The 15,255-nt window shown below is 42.7% G+C and overlaps 1 protein-coding gene across 6 annotated transcripts in view; it reads left to right on the top strand.

The window, feature by feature from the left end:
- Positions 1–3,851: 3,851 nt before the first annotated feature.
- ZNF101 (zinc finger protein 101) overlaps positions 3,852–15,255 on the top strand; it is a 72,484-nt gene continuing 61,080 nt past the window's right edge. For 5 of the 6 annotated variants that reach the window (XR_014242050.1, XR_014242051.1, XR_014242052.1 and 2 more), the window contains exon 1: positions 3,987–14,112. Coding sequence is in view for 2 of the 6 variants with exons in the window: in XM_082382905.1 (XP_082239031.1) it covers positions 14,074–14,112 (39 nt within the window). In the remaining 4 variants the exon portion in view is untranslated. Of the gene's footprint in view, positions 3,954–3,986; positions 14,113–15,255 lie in introns of those variants that run through there. The other variant, XM_082382906.1, reaches the window with a different exon arrangement.

The following is a 15,255-nucleotide window of genomic DNA, read 5'->3' on the forward strand; positions in this document are numbered from 1 at the left end:
ATCATACAGAGGATGTTCACTGACTATGACGGAACCAATTTCAAAGCAATAACATAAAAATGACTAGAAAATCTCCAAATAATTGGAAATTATTCAACACACTTATAAATAACCTATGGTAAAAATTGAAACCCTCAAAAAAAATTTTTTAAATAGACAAAAGTAATGAACATGAAAATACAGCACTTCAAAGTTTGTAGAATGTAAATAAAATAGTGCTGAGAGGGAAACTTATTGCACTATATGCTTATGTTAGAAGAGAAGAAATGTCTGAAATCAATAATCTGAGCTCCGCCTCAGGAAATTTTAAAAAGAAGAGAAGAGTAAATTTGGAGGATTGGAAGGAAGGTAATCATAAAAATAATGACAAATCAATGAATTCTAAACAAATACAACGGGGACTTCCCTGGTGGCACAACGGATAAAGACTCTGTGCTCCCAATGCAGGGAGCCTGGGTTCAATCCCTGGTCAGGGTACTAGATCCCACATGCATGCCACAACTAAGAGTTTGCATGCCACAACTGGGGAGTCCATGTGCGGCAACTAAGGAGCCTTGGAGCTGCAACTAAGGAGCCCACCTCTGCAACTAAGGAGCCCACCTGCCGCAGCTAAGACCCAGCAACCAAATAAATAAATATTTTTTAAATAAATTAACAAATACAATAGAGAAAAGGAAACACATTATGATGAAGTAATATGGCAGGAAATAAAATCCCTGATTAAGTAGAGATGTACCATCTTTATCAATGGTTACAGTATTGGAAATAGCTGATTTTCACCCAAAATATTCGATTTAATGTAATATAGTTAAAACCATAATGTAATTTTTAGAAAGTAAAGATGTAGATTCTCAAATTCACAAGGAAGGGAATTTTTCAAGGAGAACTAAGACATTTTGGGTGGGGGAACATGAGAGAGAATATGGAAAATAGTAATATACCAAAATAATCTCCAGAGTTCATTATCAGAGGAAAAAACCAAAATACTGAATAAGAATACAGAGGCTCTAGAATCAATCCCTTGTTAGTATAGAGGCTTACTATTTGATAAAGTTGCCATTTCGTTTAGAATCTGCCTGCTTTGCATACCCTGTGAAACTGCACACAACATGTGATACCATAAAAAAGATAAACCCTGTGGCTGTAAAATGCCTTAATCCCTGCTGTCCTTTAGAGCTCTCTAAGACAGAGATCCCCACGAGGCTGCTGACTGACATCAACTAGACATGTAAGTTTCCTCACTGACCACCTCCCCTCTCTCTAGTGAGAGTTCCCTTGCCCTTCTACCCTTCTGAGTAGTGATTTCCGTGCCATAACCTCTTCAAAATGTCATGCTCCCAAGTACCTCCCCTGCATGCATACTGGTCCAAGTATTGCCTAGTAAAGCTTGTGTGTGCTGCTGCCACCTTGTGTGTGGTCATATCTTTTTTCTTGCTCAACCCTGAAATCTTTCAAAACCTTTATGCTGGGTTGGATTGGCATGGCAACGTATGAGAAATAGGTAGTCAGGAAGAACAACTAGTCTTGGCTTGAGCCCATTTCTTCCTCCTACCAGGGCAACTTTGAGGACACTCCTGGACATGTTTATGCTTCAATGCCTCATTTGAGAACTTGCCTGAGGAGCAATTTGCCCACTAACATTTTTTTCCAATTTACCCAATTTTCTCATTTAATAAGATTTACTTTATGAATAATTCCTTTCAAGTATAGTTTTATTCAAGAGTATATTTAAAGCAAGCAAAGCCAGATTCTGTTCTGGCGTCATTAAGAGTCAATGTCATAATAAAAAACAGGGGGGAGGGAGGTGAGGTTCTGAGTAGGACTAAATCAAAAGACACTAAAAAGTCAATAACCTAATTGATATAGGAAGGTGGATTGAATCCTAGTTTGAAAAAAGCCACCTACAAAAAGGAAATATTTGAAGACAGTTGGAATACGGTAAGTCCCCTACACACGAACCTTGAAGTTGCGAACTTTCAAACATGCGAACATGGGTTTGCGTGTCCAATCATGTAAGTTAGTTCACGTGTCTGGCATACATTGTCATGTGCATGTATCCTCTACAAGTGGTTGTGCTTTTGTGTACTTTACTGTACAGTACCGTATACAGTACAGTAGCACAGCATCTTTATTTCAAGCCCAGGATGTCTGGAAGCAAGCATAAAAGCAGCGGTGATGTAGCTGGTACAGTGAAGAAGCACCAAGGGATAACAATGGAAAAAAAAGTGAAAATAATTGAGAGAGTGGAGGCAAAAAGATGTTTTTTATGTATTATTTGTGTGAAAAGTATTATAAGTCTATTACAGTACAGTACTATATAGCCAATTGTGTTAGTTGGGTACCTAGGCTAACTTTGTTGGACTTATCAACAAATTGGACTCCCCAGTGGCTTTAACAGAAGTGTTTTATAGATAGAGGAAGAGGGTCACGCTGCACAATTCTCTGATTGGTGGATGGTGAGGTAACAGGGTGGTATTTCAGGAGTTAACAGCATCAACTTTCTGGTTCCAGCCACTCTGGGGTCCATGTGTTTGTGGTCAGCATGCAGTTAACTTCTTCCACCTGGTGGGAGTTTTATTATCAGAAAAACAACTCAAAGATACAGCTCAGATTATTATACATACCCTTGAGGAGGAACTCAGGTCCTTGACTTTGTTTTCTGGCTAAACTATTATTATTTTGTCTTGCTTGACCCTTTTCCTTTGTTTCAGCATTCTCCCCCTTCTCTTATTAAATTTGCTCTTTGGAACTCCGGGAAGGTCTAGGAGGCTAAAGATTTTCTACAATATAAACATCAGGTGGGGGATACAGGGGTCTGTCCCCTGTAAAGTCCCCACAGGCTCTGCTTGGCTTGATACGGACTGAATATTAGATGATACCAAAATAGTCTCAACTTTTGAAGCGTGGTATTGGTATTATGGTTACACAGGACAATGTCCTGATTCTGGGTGATTCATGCTGAAATATTTAATGGTGAAGTGTCATGATATTTTCAACTTTCAAATGGTTCAGAAAAAAATTATATCTACATCTACATGCAGTCAGTTCTGCTATAATGCTTGTTTGAAAACATGATATTTTTCTGGGTATTGATAAATTTGGAAACAATTTGAACATAATGTAAATTTCATGTTTGCTTATGTGCAATTTCACCTGCAAGGCACACAAGAGAAACTGGAGTTAACTGCAGAAAACTACCCAGGTGCACCTAGCTGCTCAGAAATACACAGAACACATGCTCACAGCTCAAGACACTGCCAGCTCATTCAGTGCCTCTCAGGTGTTATGAGGGATCCCTGTATCCATCTGGGTTCTGACTTTCTGTGTGATTTTAGGTAACTCTCCTTCCACCTCTTCATTATAACTCACAAGTGTCAACCCTTCTGATGATCACTTCTACAAGCAAAGGACAGGTCTCTTTCAAGGTAAAGTGCTCTGTTTCTTGCAGTGCTTTTGTATTTCTTAACCATTCAATATATGTAAAATGCTGTTTTATTAGATTCCTTTTTTTTTAATGTCAGTGACAAGTTTTGAGTGTTGAACCCCACCCAATCCCATTTTTCCCATAAGCCCTGTGGCTTTCACTGTGTGATTATGCATAATATTGGTTAGGAACACCTATGAAAAAGTCTTGTTTAAAAGCAAACTTCCCTGGAGGGGGCAAGTTCCAGCCCACTGGCTGAAACTCATTATGTTCAACCACGTGACCTTCTGCCCTGTTGTCACTCAGGGAAAGGGGGTGGGTTCTCATGAATTGTCCAATCAGGGGCGCAGCACGGGAAGGTGGGTGGGGCAACACTTAGCCGACCGCTTAGAGGCTCCTGGAGGTGCTCAGTGTCGCGTTTCATCTGCTCTCCCGGTTCCCAGCTCTGCAGCGTATATGATGCCGTGAACTGCAGAGGCGGCAGGAGTGGAAGGGAGGACCCCAGGGGGACCCCAGAAGCCAGCAAATGGTGAGTTGAGGGGCCAGGTGTCCCAGACAGGGAGGAGGGGTTGAGTCGGAACCTGACACTGTGGGACCCGGACCCTGCTGCGGTCAACTCCGGAGTCTGCAGACCCAAGTCCGCCCGGGGCTCAGCTCAGACCTAAGCCCCCTCCAGCTCTCAGCGCGGGGGCTGGGCCAGCAGCCGAGACTTCGGGCGTCCTGTCCCATCACTGTGCGTGGTGACTTTGGCCGCGGAGCCTCTCTGGGCAGCTCTGCGCCCGCAACCCGTCTCTCCTCAGATTGTGCATTGACCTCGGGTAGAGTCTTCAGACTCTGTGTCTGGTCTTTAAGTGTGGGTGGAGCTTTAGTCTGTGGGGACCCCAGTGCCACCTTTCTCCCCAAGAGGACCCGTTTTCTCCGGAGTTTTCCAAATGTTTGGGGAAGCAGAGTCTCAAATCCACGAACCTGTCGCCCCAGCCTAGCTCTTCCTAGGGCTGGCATTAAATCCATAAATTCCAGGTCCCTCCCCGCCTTCCCAAAGCCAACTGCGTCTCTAATTCACAGCATCATTATCAACTATTTGTCCTCTGTGGTGCATGTCAAACAGACGCGGTATTTCTTTTTCCAGGGAGGAAAATTTATGCGTTCATTTATTTAATAATAAAATCAATAGTATTATTAATGGAAATAAAAAGTATTTAATGCTCACCATATATCACGGACTGTGCAAACACCTTACCCAGATCTCATTTAATCCTAACACCTAATAAATATTAAGCTCACTTTTTAGAAGCAAACATTGAAGGATCCAAGAAGTTAAATCCTTACACAAGGTCCCACAGCTACTCTTTGGCAGAGGGGGATGCAGAATTTTGTCATTTTCCCACAGCCAATGAATGGCTCATGTTTAAAGGTGTAGTTTTTGGTTTGTGGATACTTTACCATGAGAGGAAAGCAGAGAATAACCACCTGTAACTAGGCTGTATGAAATCCTTGGGTGTCTCCCCCCAGAGTCTTTCCTGGGCACAGACATCCTGTATCCTATGGGAAGCCCATGGGTGTAGCTACCCCTTGAGAAATGTTCCTGCTCCTCCATGGGTTTATCACCCTAAAAAGTTTTATTCACTTTTTAGTCATCGTTTTACAGTAACTGTAAACTAAAGAAAGAGGTGAATTTCAGAAAAGTAAAATGTAACATTAGTACATGGCCTGTGTTAAAATTTGTTTCCCTTTTTTCCTGCCCTTAGTGGGTGTTTCTGAAGTCTATTTCTTACTTTTGGGTGCTTTCGAATGTATCAATAATTCCAGGGCTTAGGCTTGCAGAGCAGAAGTGCTCAAGTATGATTGTTTACAAAACAGTTTCTTGCCATGGAAATAATAACCAGCATCATTATTTTCTGGAATCAATAGATACTTGTGGCTTTTCTTGTTGAGCTAGCAGAATGCCTTACAATCTTCTTTTTTTTTTCCTTCTTCATTTTCCACGAAGTGTTGTGTTGCTGTCTTTGCATTTGAAGAAACAGTCACCTCCTCCAGTTTTTACTGACTGGCTTTGGGAGAGAAACACCTCTACCATTAAACCCAGATAGGATATTCTGAGCTTCTCTCAGGCTTTTTCTGTGGATACCCACTTCATGCCTCTTGTTCCCTCTTTTGGACAGAATTCTTAAGATTCTATGCCTTCCCTTGATCCCTCACATCCAGGCTGGATGCTGTGTTTGCTTCCCCTGAAATGCTCACGTTTGTATGTCTTCCCAATCCCACCTAGTCAAGCCGGCTACATGTGTGTGCTTATGAGCTACACGTGTGTGCTTATGAGCTACAGGTGTGTGTTTACTGTGAAGTCTTGCGCTCCTCATCTGGGGGTCATGTGAGGAGCCAGACATAGGGTGGGGGTTGACATATATGGAGCACTGGGTGTGCCCATGGCCAGTTGGAAGTGTCTGCAGGCAGAGTATCCCAAGCAGCTGGTGTGCAAGGCTCCTGATGGATTCAGCGAGCAATTAGTAGGGTCTGCAGCCCTTTTTTGGATTTCCAAGCCCTGGTTGGTGTGAGTCCTCATGACTTCCTGGTACCAGCCTTCCAGCCACTCATCCATGCTGACCCCCTTGGTATTCTTTTTTCTTTTTAATTAAGTAATTAATTTTTGCCTGCGTTGGGTCTTCGTTGCTGCGCGTGGGCTTTCTCTAGTTGCGGCGAGCGGGGGCTACTCTTCGTTGCGGTGCGTGAGCTTCTCATTGCGGTGGCTTCTCTTGTTGCGGAGCAGGGGCTCTAGGGCACGTGGACTTCAGTAGTTGTGGCGCACGGGCTCTAGAGCGCAGGCTCAGTAGTTGTGGCGCACGGGCTTACTTGCTCCACGGCATGTGGGATCTTCCCCGACCAGGGCTCGAACCCATGTCCCCTGTATTAGCAGGTGGATTCTTAACCACTGTGCCACCAGGGAAGCCCAGCTTTGTGTTTTTAATCCACTGTGACAGGTTTTATTTTGTTTCACTTATTGTATTTAGACCACTGATGTTTAAAGTGATTATTGATATAGCTGGATTAATATCTACCATATTTTTAACATTTTTTATTTGTTGCCCTTGTTCTTTGTTTCTTTTTTGTCTTCCACTTTTCTTCTGTCTTCTCTACCTTTTAGGGGCCATTTTACTTGATTCCATTTTTTCTCTTCTATTAGCATATCATTATAACTTTTACATTTAAATCATTGCCCTTGAGTTTGTAGTATACATTTACAACTAACCCAACTCCTCTCTGAAGTAATACCATAGCATTTCACTGGGTGTGCAAATTCTCTCCTTTGCCCCTTGTAACATTTCTGTCATTCATTTCACTCATCCAAAAGCTATAATTACTGAATATGTTGCTGCTGCTATTATTTTCAACAAAATGTTATGTCAGATTAAGAATAACAAAAACAAATGATTTAATTATTACCTTCATTTGTTCCTTCTCTAACACTTAACCTTTATCATTTACCTTCTTCCTGATGAATTTCTTTTAACTTTTTTTGCAAAGCAGGGGTATTGGTGACACATTCCCTCAATTTTTTTGGAAGTCTTTATTTCTCCCTCACTTGAAAGATAATTTTGCTTGACACAAAATTCTAGTTGGGTGGTTTCTCTTTCAACACACTGTGTTTCACAAAACTCTCTTCCTGCTTGCATGGTTTCTGAAAAGAAAAGTCCAATTTACTTCTTATCCTTGTTTCTCTGTAACTAAGGTTTTTTTCCCCTGACTTCTTTCAAGATTTTTTTTGTTTTTGTTTTTTCTTGAGTTTGAGTATATATTTCTAAGTGTGCATTTTTAGGGTTTTTATCCTGTTTGGTGACCTCTGAGCTGCCTAGATCTGTATTTTGGTATCCATTATTAATTTGGGGGGAAATCTCACTCATTATTATTTTACGTATCCTGTTTATTTCTTCTCCTTCATGTATTCCCATTTTGTGTATGTTACACCTTTTTAAATTGTCCCAAAGCTCTTGGATTTCTGTTCTGTCTTTTTACCCTTTTCTTATCTTTGCATTTCAGTTCAGAAGGTTCTAGTGATGGCTCCTCAAGGTTGCCGATTCTTTTTTCTCACACATTTCCACTGTAATGATAAGGTCCCCCCCAAAAGGAATTCTTTATTTTTGTTCTGTTCTTTTGGTTTTTTTAAATTTCTTTGATTTCCCTTTGGTTCTTTTTTAGAGTTTCCAGCTCTGCACATGTTACCTGTCTGTTCTTGCAGGTCATCCATTATTTCCATTAGAGCACTTAGCATATGAATCATGGTTGCTTTAAATGACTGGTCTGATAATTCCAGCATATCTGCTTCATCTGAATCAGGTTCTTTTGCTTGTCCTAATCCTGGAGATGTGTTGGGGTTTTTTTTTTCTGTTTTTTTTCCCCCTCTTTTTTTGGTTATTTTTTTAGGAGATGTGTTTTTTAAGTCTTTTATTGTGCCTTTTAATTTTTTGTTGAATACGAGACCTGACATACTGTGAAAAGGAACTGAGGTTTTTAGGCCTGTAGTATGAGATTTTAGGTTTATCTGACTAGGGTTTGGACTTGTTTATTATTTGCTGTGGCTGTCAGAGGCTAAAATATCTTCAGGTGTCCTTGCTTTTGTCTCCCATGTCATCTTTAGGAGTACTGTAGAGACTTGTAAATAAGTTCTGAAACATACAGTTCTGTCAGTGTTTTATACTGTTATTAGGCGTCTTCTTGATGTGGTGGTACGTTGAGGGTGGAAAGGAAATGTTTTATAGTCCCATGATTGGGTCTCAGTATGTGACCATGGACTGTGGCCCTTCTGTGGTATAAGAAAGATATTTGGTCTTTGTTCATGGTTCTTAGCAAAGACCTCCTAAAGCCCTTGGAATTTCCCATGTGATAAGGGTGATAGTAGCATCTTATGTTCTAATGAGGCAACTGTTTCCAGACCCATAGATGATTTCATGATGGGGGATGGTTACCAGGAAGAACAAGCTATGATTAGAGGCTTAGAACTTTCAGCTCAGCCCACCCTCAAGCCCCCAATGTTGAAAACTCCATCAAAACCCCTAAACCTCGGGATTCAGAGATACCTGAGTTGGTGAACACATCACTGTGCTGGGAGGCTGTCATGCCAGGAGAGGGCATGGAACCTTCCTACCCCTGTTCCCCTACTTTGCCCTGTGCACCCTTTCTATTTGGCTGTTCCTGACTTGTATCTTTTAAAATAAACTGATAATAATAAGTAAAGCATTTTTCTTAGTTCTAATAGTCATTCTATCAAATTAACAAACATGAGGGGTTATAGGGAACTTCCGAATTTGTAGTCAGCTATCCAGAAATGTGTGTGGCCTGGGCCTTGCGTTTGCAGCTGGCATCTGACATGGGGGCAGTCTTGTGGTGTTGCAGGAAGGGGGACCCCTTCCTGGGCCTGAGAATGGGCTCCTGTCTAACACTCAGAAATGAATTGTCCAAGGAGACACACGTGCTGACAAAGCAAGAGATTTCACTGGGAAGGGGCGCCCAGGTGGAGAGCAGCAGGGTAAGGGAACCCAGAAGAACTGCTCTTCCACATGGCTCAAAGTCTCACGTTTTATAGTAATGGGGTTCGTTCCTGGGTTGTCTCTGGCCGATCATTCTGACTCAGGGTCCTTCCTGGTGGCACGCCCATCACTCGGCCAAGATGGATTCCAGTGAGAAGGATTCTGGGAGGTTGGTAAGATATACGGACTGGCATCTCTTCTCTCCTTTTGACCTTTCCCGAATTCTTACGGTTGGTGGTAGCTGTTAGTTCTGCATTCCTTACCAGAACCTCCTGTTGTAAGATAACTCATTGCAAGTGGTTACTATCGTGTCTGGCCAGGGTGGGCAGTTTCGGTTAGAGGTTCCCCCAACAACAGGACTGGGCCCTTCAACTGTGGAATTTGATGTTAACTTTGGTTAGTGGTAGAATTGAGTTGTAAGACAGCCAGTTGGAATTGGAGAGCTGGTGAAGTGGTTTCAGAAAACACACCACGTGTTTGCTGTTGGGGTTTAAACAAAACAAAACTCTCAACCTCACAAGTCTTTCTGAGGTCTCTCTCTCCCTCAACTTAGGTCAGGCAGAAAGGCTAGAGCGGACTCAAGTTAGCAATTTCCCCTGTTGCCAAAAAAACCTTGGCTCTCTGTGCACTGATGCTGAACAGAAATATGGAGACAGAGTTTTTGGAGGAAACGAAAGATAGCTTTTAATTCTTTGCCAGGCAAAGGGGAAAACACAGCAGGCTAGTGCCTCAAGAACTGTGCCCTCACTTCCCGAGGAATCAGAGGAGATCTTATAGGTGGGGCTCGAAGTCCGGGGGTGTATGATAAGGATCGAAGTCATGAAGGTCTTGCATTTTTCTTCTTGCATTATTTCAAAACAGGCACAGCTGGCGTCAGGCGGCCCCGCCGGTAATTGGGCCTGTTTGTCTCTGGTTTATTGGCCTGTGACCTTCTTTCTGAAATGCAAAAAGCGACAAGGGGTGACTTGTTACAAGGGAGTGCAGGGAGCTTAAACACCAGGTGCAGGATGTAATTTACATCACACAGAGTTAGGCGGTGATAGGTGCAGGATGTAATTCACATAGTGAATTTGCTCCACTTGACAAACACCAGCTGTCTGGCCCGGGGGCCCATCTATCTCCTACTTCACCCTCCCACCATGTCAGTTAGGCACTGGTAAAACAGAATCTTTTGAGGACAGGCATTGTTAAGAGCAGAATATTGTGGGCATATTTCAAAATTGTTATTTTACTGTCTCTCCAATTTTGGAGACAGAAGTCGGCCCTGTGATTAATGGTTTGATAGATCCGAGTCGTTAATTTTAAGTTTGTTTGCTTTTTTCTGGTGAGGATTATAGGAATGTCACCTTCTAAGCTCTTTACATGCCAGATGAGAATCTAGAAGTCTGACTCCATTTTTTTATGTTTGACTGCTGACAACTTTTAAAGCCTCATCCTTCCTTCTCCTGGTGCCCCACATCTGTAGATGACAAGAAGCCCTGGGTGCTTACTTCTTTGGTGCTGGTAAGAGATTAAATCCTTGGTAGCCCCTGCCTTTAGGTGCAAAATCTCATGCTAGCCCACCTCCTAATCTCAATGAAAACAAACAGACAAACAAAAAAAACCCTCAGGCCAAAATTTGCAGCAACATGGATGGACCTAGAGATTCTCATACTGAGTGAAGTAAGTCAGACAGAGAAAGACAAATATCATATTATATCGCTTATATGTGGAATCTTAAAAAATGGCACAAGTGAACTTATTTACAAAACAAATAGAGTCACAGATGTGAAAAACAAACATGGTTACTGGAGGGAAAGTGGGGTGGGGAAGGTTAAACTGGGAGATTGGGATTGACATATACACACTAACATATATAAAATAGAAGGACTTCCCTGGTGGTCCAGTGGTTAAGACTCTCCACTTCCAATGCAGGAGGCACAGGTTCAATCCCTGGTCTGGGAACTAAGATCCCATGTGCTGCATGGTGTGGCCAAAAAAATTTTTTTAATTAAAATAAATAAAATAGATAACTAATAGGGACCTACTGTATAGCACAGGGAACCCTACTCAGTACTCTGTAATGACCTATATGGGAAAAGAATCTAAAAAAGAGTGGATATATGTTTATGTATAATTGATTCACTGTGCTGCACAGCAGAAGCTAACACAACATTGTAAATCAACTATACTCCAATAAAAATTAAAAAAAAAAAAAAAAACAGAAAAAACTCAGGCCAGGCTCCTTTCCTTGTTCTGTCAAGGCACTGCCCACCTGCTTAAGAGGCCTTCCCTGCCCTCCCCAGACACTTCCATTATGGAAGTAGTAAACTCTTTCATACGTTCCTGGCAGTAATGTGTTGTCAATCAAACCTAGGGTAGGGACCCCCCTAACACAGTAGGTTACCATAACAGTTATAGAAGGGGTAAGGTATTGTCAACTGAAAAAAATATTCACAACCTGAAAGTTGAGAGTTGTGTTTTCTTCAGTGGACATACTGAGGACTTCAAGTCCGGGAGGCAGCATATCAAGTAACCCTGAGAAAACTGATCTGAGGAGGCAAGGCGGGGAGCTAGGATATATAGGAGTTTTGCAACAAAGGGCAGGTAGTAGGAACAAAAGATTACTGTTAATAAAAGAAAACTAGATACAGTAAGTCCCCTACATAAGAATGAGTTCTGAGTTCTGGTTCTGAGAGCACGTTCATCAGTCCAATTTGTTTGTAAGTCCAACAGAGTTAGTCTAGGTACCCAACTAACACAATCGGCTATATAGTACTGTACTGTAATAGGTTTATAATACTTTTCACACAAATAATACATAAAAAAACAATAAAACATTTTTAATCTTACACTATAGTACCTTGAAAAGTACAGTAGTACAGTACAACAGCTGGCATACAGGGGCTGGCATCGAGTGAACAGGCAAGAAGAGTTACTGACTGGAGGAGAGGGAGGAGGTGGGAGATGGTAGAGCTGAAGGATGGTCAGCAGTAGGAGGTGGAGAGCAAGCTGCAGTTTCACTCACGTCTAACGTTGATGGAACGCTCATTTGCATCTTTGAAAGTTCGCAACTTGAAGGGTCATTTGCAGGGATTTACTGTATCTCAAGTTAAGTAATTTAGCACTTTTCTATGTATGGGAAGATGCAAGAGTCTGGGCTCACTGAAATCATTCCTTTGATATGCACCTCAGCTGTCTGGGGCCAGTATCCTGTGTTTTCACATCCTGAGTTTCCTCCGGGCTCACCGGCTTACCGTTTTGGCGCTGCAATCGCTGATGACTGTGACATCCTTTGCTTACTGATATGGCAGGCAATATTTTATTTCTCAGTATCTTTATCAATACACTTTGCTTAATTGTTCTATTGATAAATACTCCAGATTTTTACATATCAATGCATGCCACCCTTTATTTTTAAAAGGTACATATGATGATGAACTTATGTAATCCATTTTTTCTAAATATTGGGTTGGCCAAAATGTTCGTTTGGGTTTTTCCACAAGGTGGAAAAACCCAAATGAACATTTTGACCAACCCAGTAGATACATGGCTTGTTACTGTGGATGAAAAATGCTGCCTGCCACATCAATAAACAAAGGATGTTGCAGCCATCAAGTCATCAGCCATCAAGCCATCCCCACTGTGCACCCTGAGGGGATTCAGGGTGGAAAAAAGGATACTGGCCCTAGATAGTTAAGGTGCATATCAAAGGAATGTTTTCGGTGAGCCCAGACTCTTGCATCTTCCCACATGTAGAAAAGCGCTAAATTCATTAACTTGAGATATCTGGTTTTCTTTAATTAACAATAGTCTTTTGATGTTCCACTACCTGGTTTTTATCGCAAAACTCCTGTATATCCTGGCTTCTCCCTTACCTCTTTGGAGCAGTCCCTCAGAGCTACCTGAGAGACGGCCTCCCAGGCTTGAGTCCTCAGGAAGTCCGCCAAATAAAACATAATTCTCAACTTTTATATTGTGCATTTTTTTCAGTCGATATTACTAATTTTTGTTGCCAAAACCATGAATGAAAACTCAGATTGCCACCTTACAGGGCAAACAAACATATACAAATTAGGTTATTTTCCAAACTGAATTTCTTCTTAAAATTTTTATCATAAAATATATTCAGGGAAAAAATGTACAAAATGTTTTGTGGTAAGATTTAGTAATAATATACACATCCTTGGAATCATCATGAAGATTCTTAAATGGCTTATGGGCAGTGGTGAGAGTGTCCGGACGTTCCCATCCCTGACTCATCTCCATCCTGCCCCATTCATGACCACTGTCCTGAGTTTTTGCCTATCTACATACCCTTACCATCTAAATATTATTTTTCACTCAGCAGTGTTCTTTCAGTTTTACCTCCTTTGACCTTTCGACAAACGAGTATTAATGGAATTCCATTGAAAAGGTTTTCCGGTGGTTTCTCTGCCTGTGTTTCACACATGCTAATGTCTGAGGCTTCAGGGCTGGTCTAGGACTGTGGGGTTCATCCTCCCACCAGAGCCAAGTGCCCCTGAGGCCAGGGGACTTTTTAAAGTACCACATGAGTAGGGGTGGGGAGGGAGGGACAGAATTCTCCTAAAGGAAATGGTGAAAGATGAAAGTGGAACAGAGTCTTTTTTTGGGGGGGTAGGAGCTGCTCTGCGGGGCTTGCGGGACCTTAGTTGCCAGACCAGGGATCCAACCCGTGCCCCCTGCAGTGGAAGCACGGAGCCCTAACCACTGGACGGCCAGGGAATTCCTGGAACAGCCTCATTATTGCCGAATAGTGAGGACACAAAAGTGCCCATGTTTGTGGAGAGTCACAGTTCTGTGCCAGGCCTCAGTGGCCTTATGGTTTGACGATGTGTCCTTGGAGAGAACATTTCCCACCCACTGCCAGGACAAGGTCGGCTCAAAGACGCGACCTCCGACCTCCTGTCACTCAGGCACGGGGGGGCGGGGCCTTGTGAACTGTCCAATCAGGGGAGTCGCCGATATTTTACGTGGCGGCGCTGCTCCGATGACACCGGAGGTGTGGACTGCGTGCTCAGTGCGGCTGGCTCTGGCAGTGGCCGCATCAGCTCCTGCTGCCCTTAAAGGCTCCAGGTGGTTCTGCTGCATTCTGTGTCGCTGTGACCGGCACTTGCCGCGGCGGTCATGGGGTGGACAACCGGAAACTCCAGACACCGAAAAATGGTGAGTGTGCGGGGTCTGGTGTTGGGAGAGGGGGGCGGTGGGACTGATGGAACCGGGCCTCCCCCGCGGCCAACTCCAGAGTCTGCGGACCCGAGTCAGCCGGTGGCGCGCCACACAGCCTAGGGGCTGGGTCGACAGCCGGGACCCCCGGGTGTCCTGTTCTGTCCCTGCGAACCCGAGTCTCCCCACACGGCGCGGTGGCCATAGGGAGGGACTCGGGGCAATCGTGACTCGGTCTCTGGGGTACACGTGTGGGAGCCACTGTGGTCTGGGGGTGTCCGGTTCCCCCTTTCTCTCCAGGGGAATCATTTTACTCTCACTTTTTTAAATGTTTGAGGAGCAGGATCTCAAGTCCACAACCCTGTCCCCCCAGCCTAGCTCTTCCTAGGGCTGGCAATAAATCCCTAAATTTACAGATGTTTCCCCGCATTCCCAAATCCCGTCATCTTCTCTGCAGTTCATAGTATCACTATTAACTGTTTTTCTCCGTGGTAAGTTTCAAACGGATGCAGTATTTTAATTGTTTAATCATTTATCAACAGAGCCATGGATGGCTCTTTTAAAGATTTATTGTTATGGCTATTTTACTTGAGAGGAAAGCAGAGAACCACCACCTGGAGTATGTTATGTGGAATGCTTGTGCCTCTCCTCTCAAAATCTTTCTTAGTCACGGACATCCTGTGGGAAGACCTTTGGGTGGAGGATCCTCTTGAGAAACTTTCCTGGGTGATCTTTTTTCAGCACTGCCTCCATTCCTGAGTTTCTCTCTTTGAAAAGATTTATTCACTTATTTGAGACTCAGTTTTTCAAGAAGTGTAAATTTTATTTAAATTTACAATATTTAAATATACAATTTTTAAATTTATTTGAATTTACAGTAAGTGTAAATTTTATTTAAATTTAGACCTGGGGAGACAGTATAAAGTTTTTCCAAAGAGGCGAGAAAGGTGAATTTCAGAAAAAAAATTTCATTATTACATTCTGTGTATTAAAATTTTTGTTTCCTTTTTTTTTTTTTTCCCCCCACCCTGAGCGGATGTAGTAATATTCTGAGGTCTTTTGGGTGATTTCCAATGGCGTATCAGGACTTAGACTTGCAAAATCTAGAAGTGTTCCAATACGATTGTTTACAAATCAGTTTCT

The sequence above is a fragment of the Balaenoptera borealis genome, assembly GCF_965194805.1.
Source record: "Balaenoptera borealis genome assembly, chromosome: 2".
Lineage (NCBI taxonomy): Eukaryota > Metazoa > Chordata > Mammalia > Artiodactyla > Balaenopteridae > Balaenoptera > Balaenoptera borealis.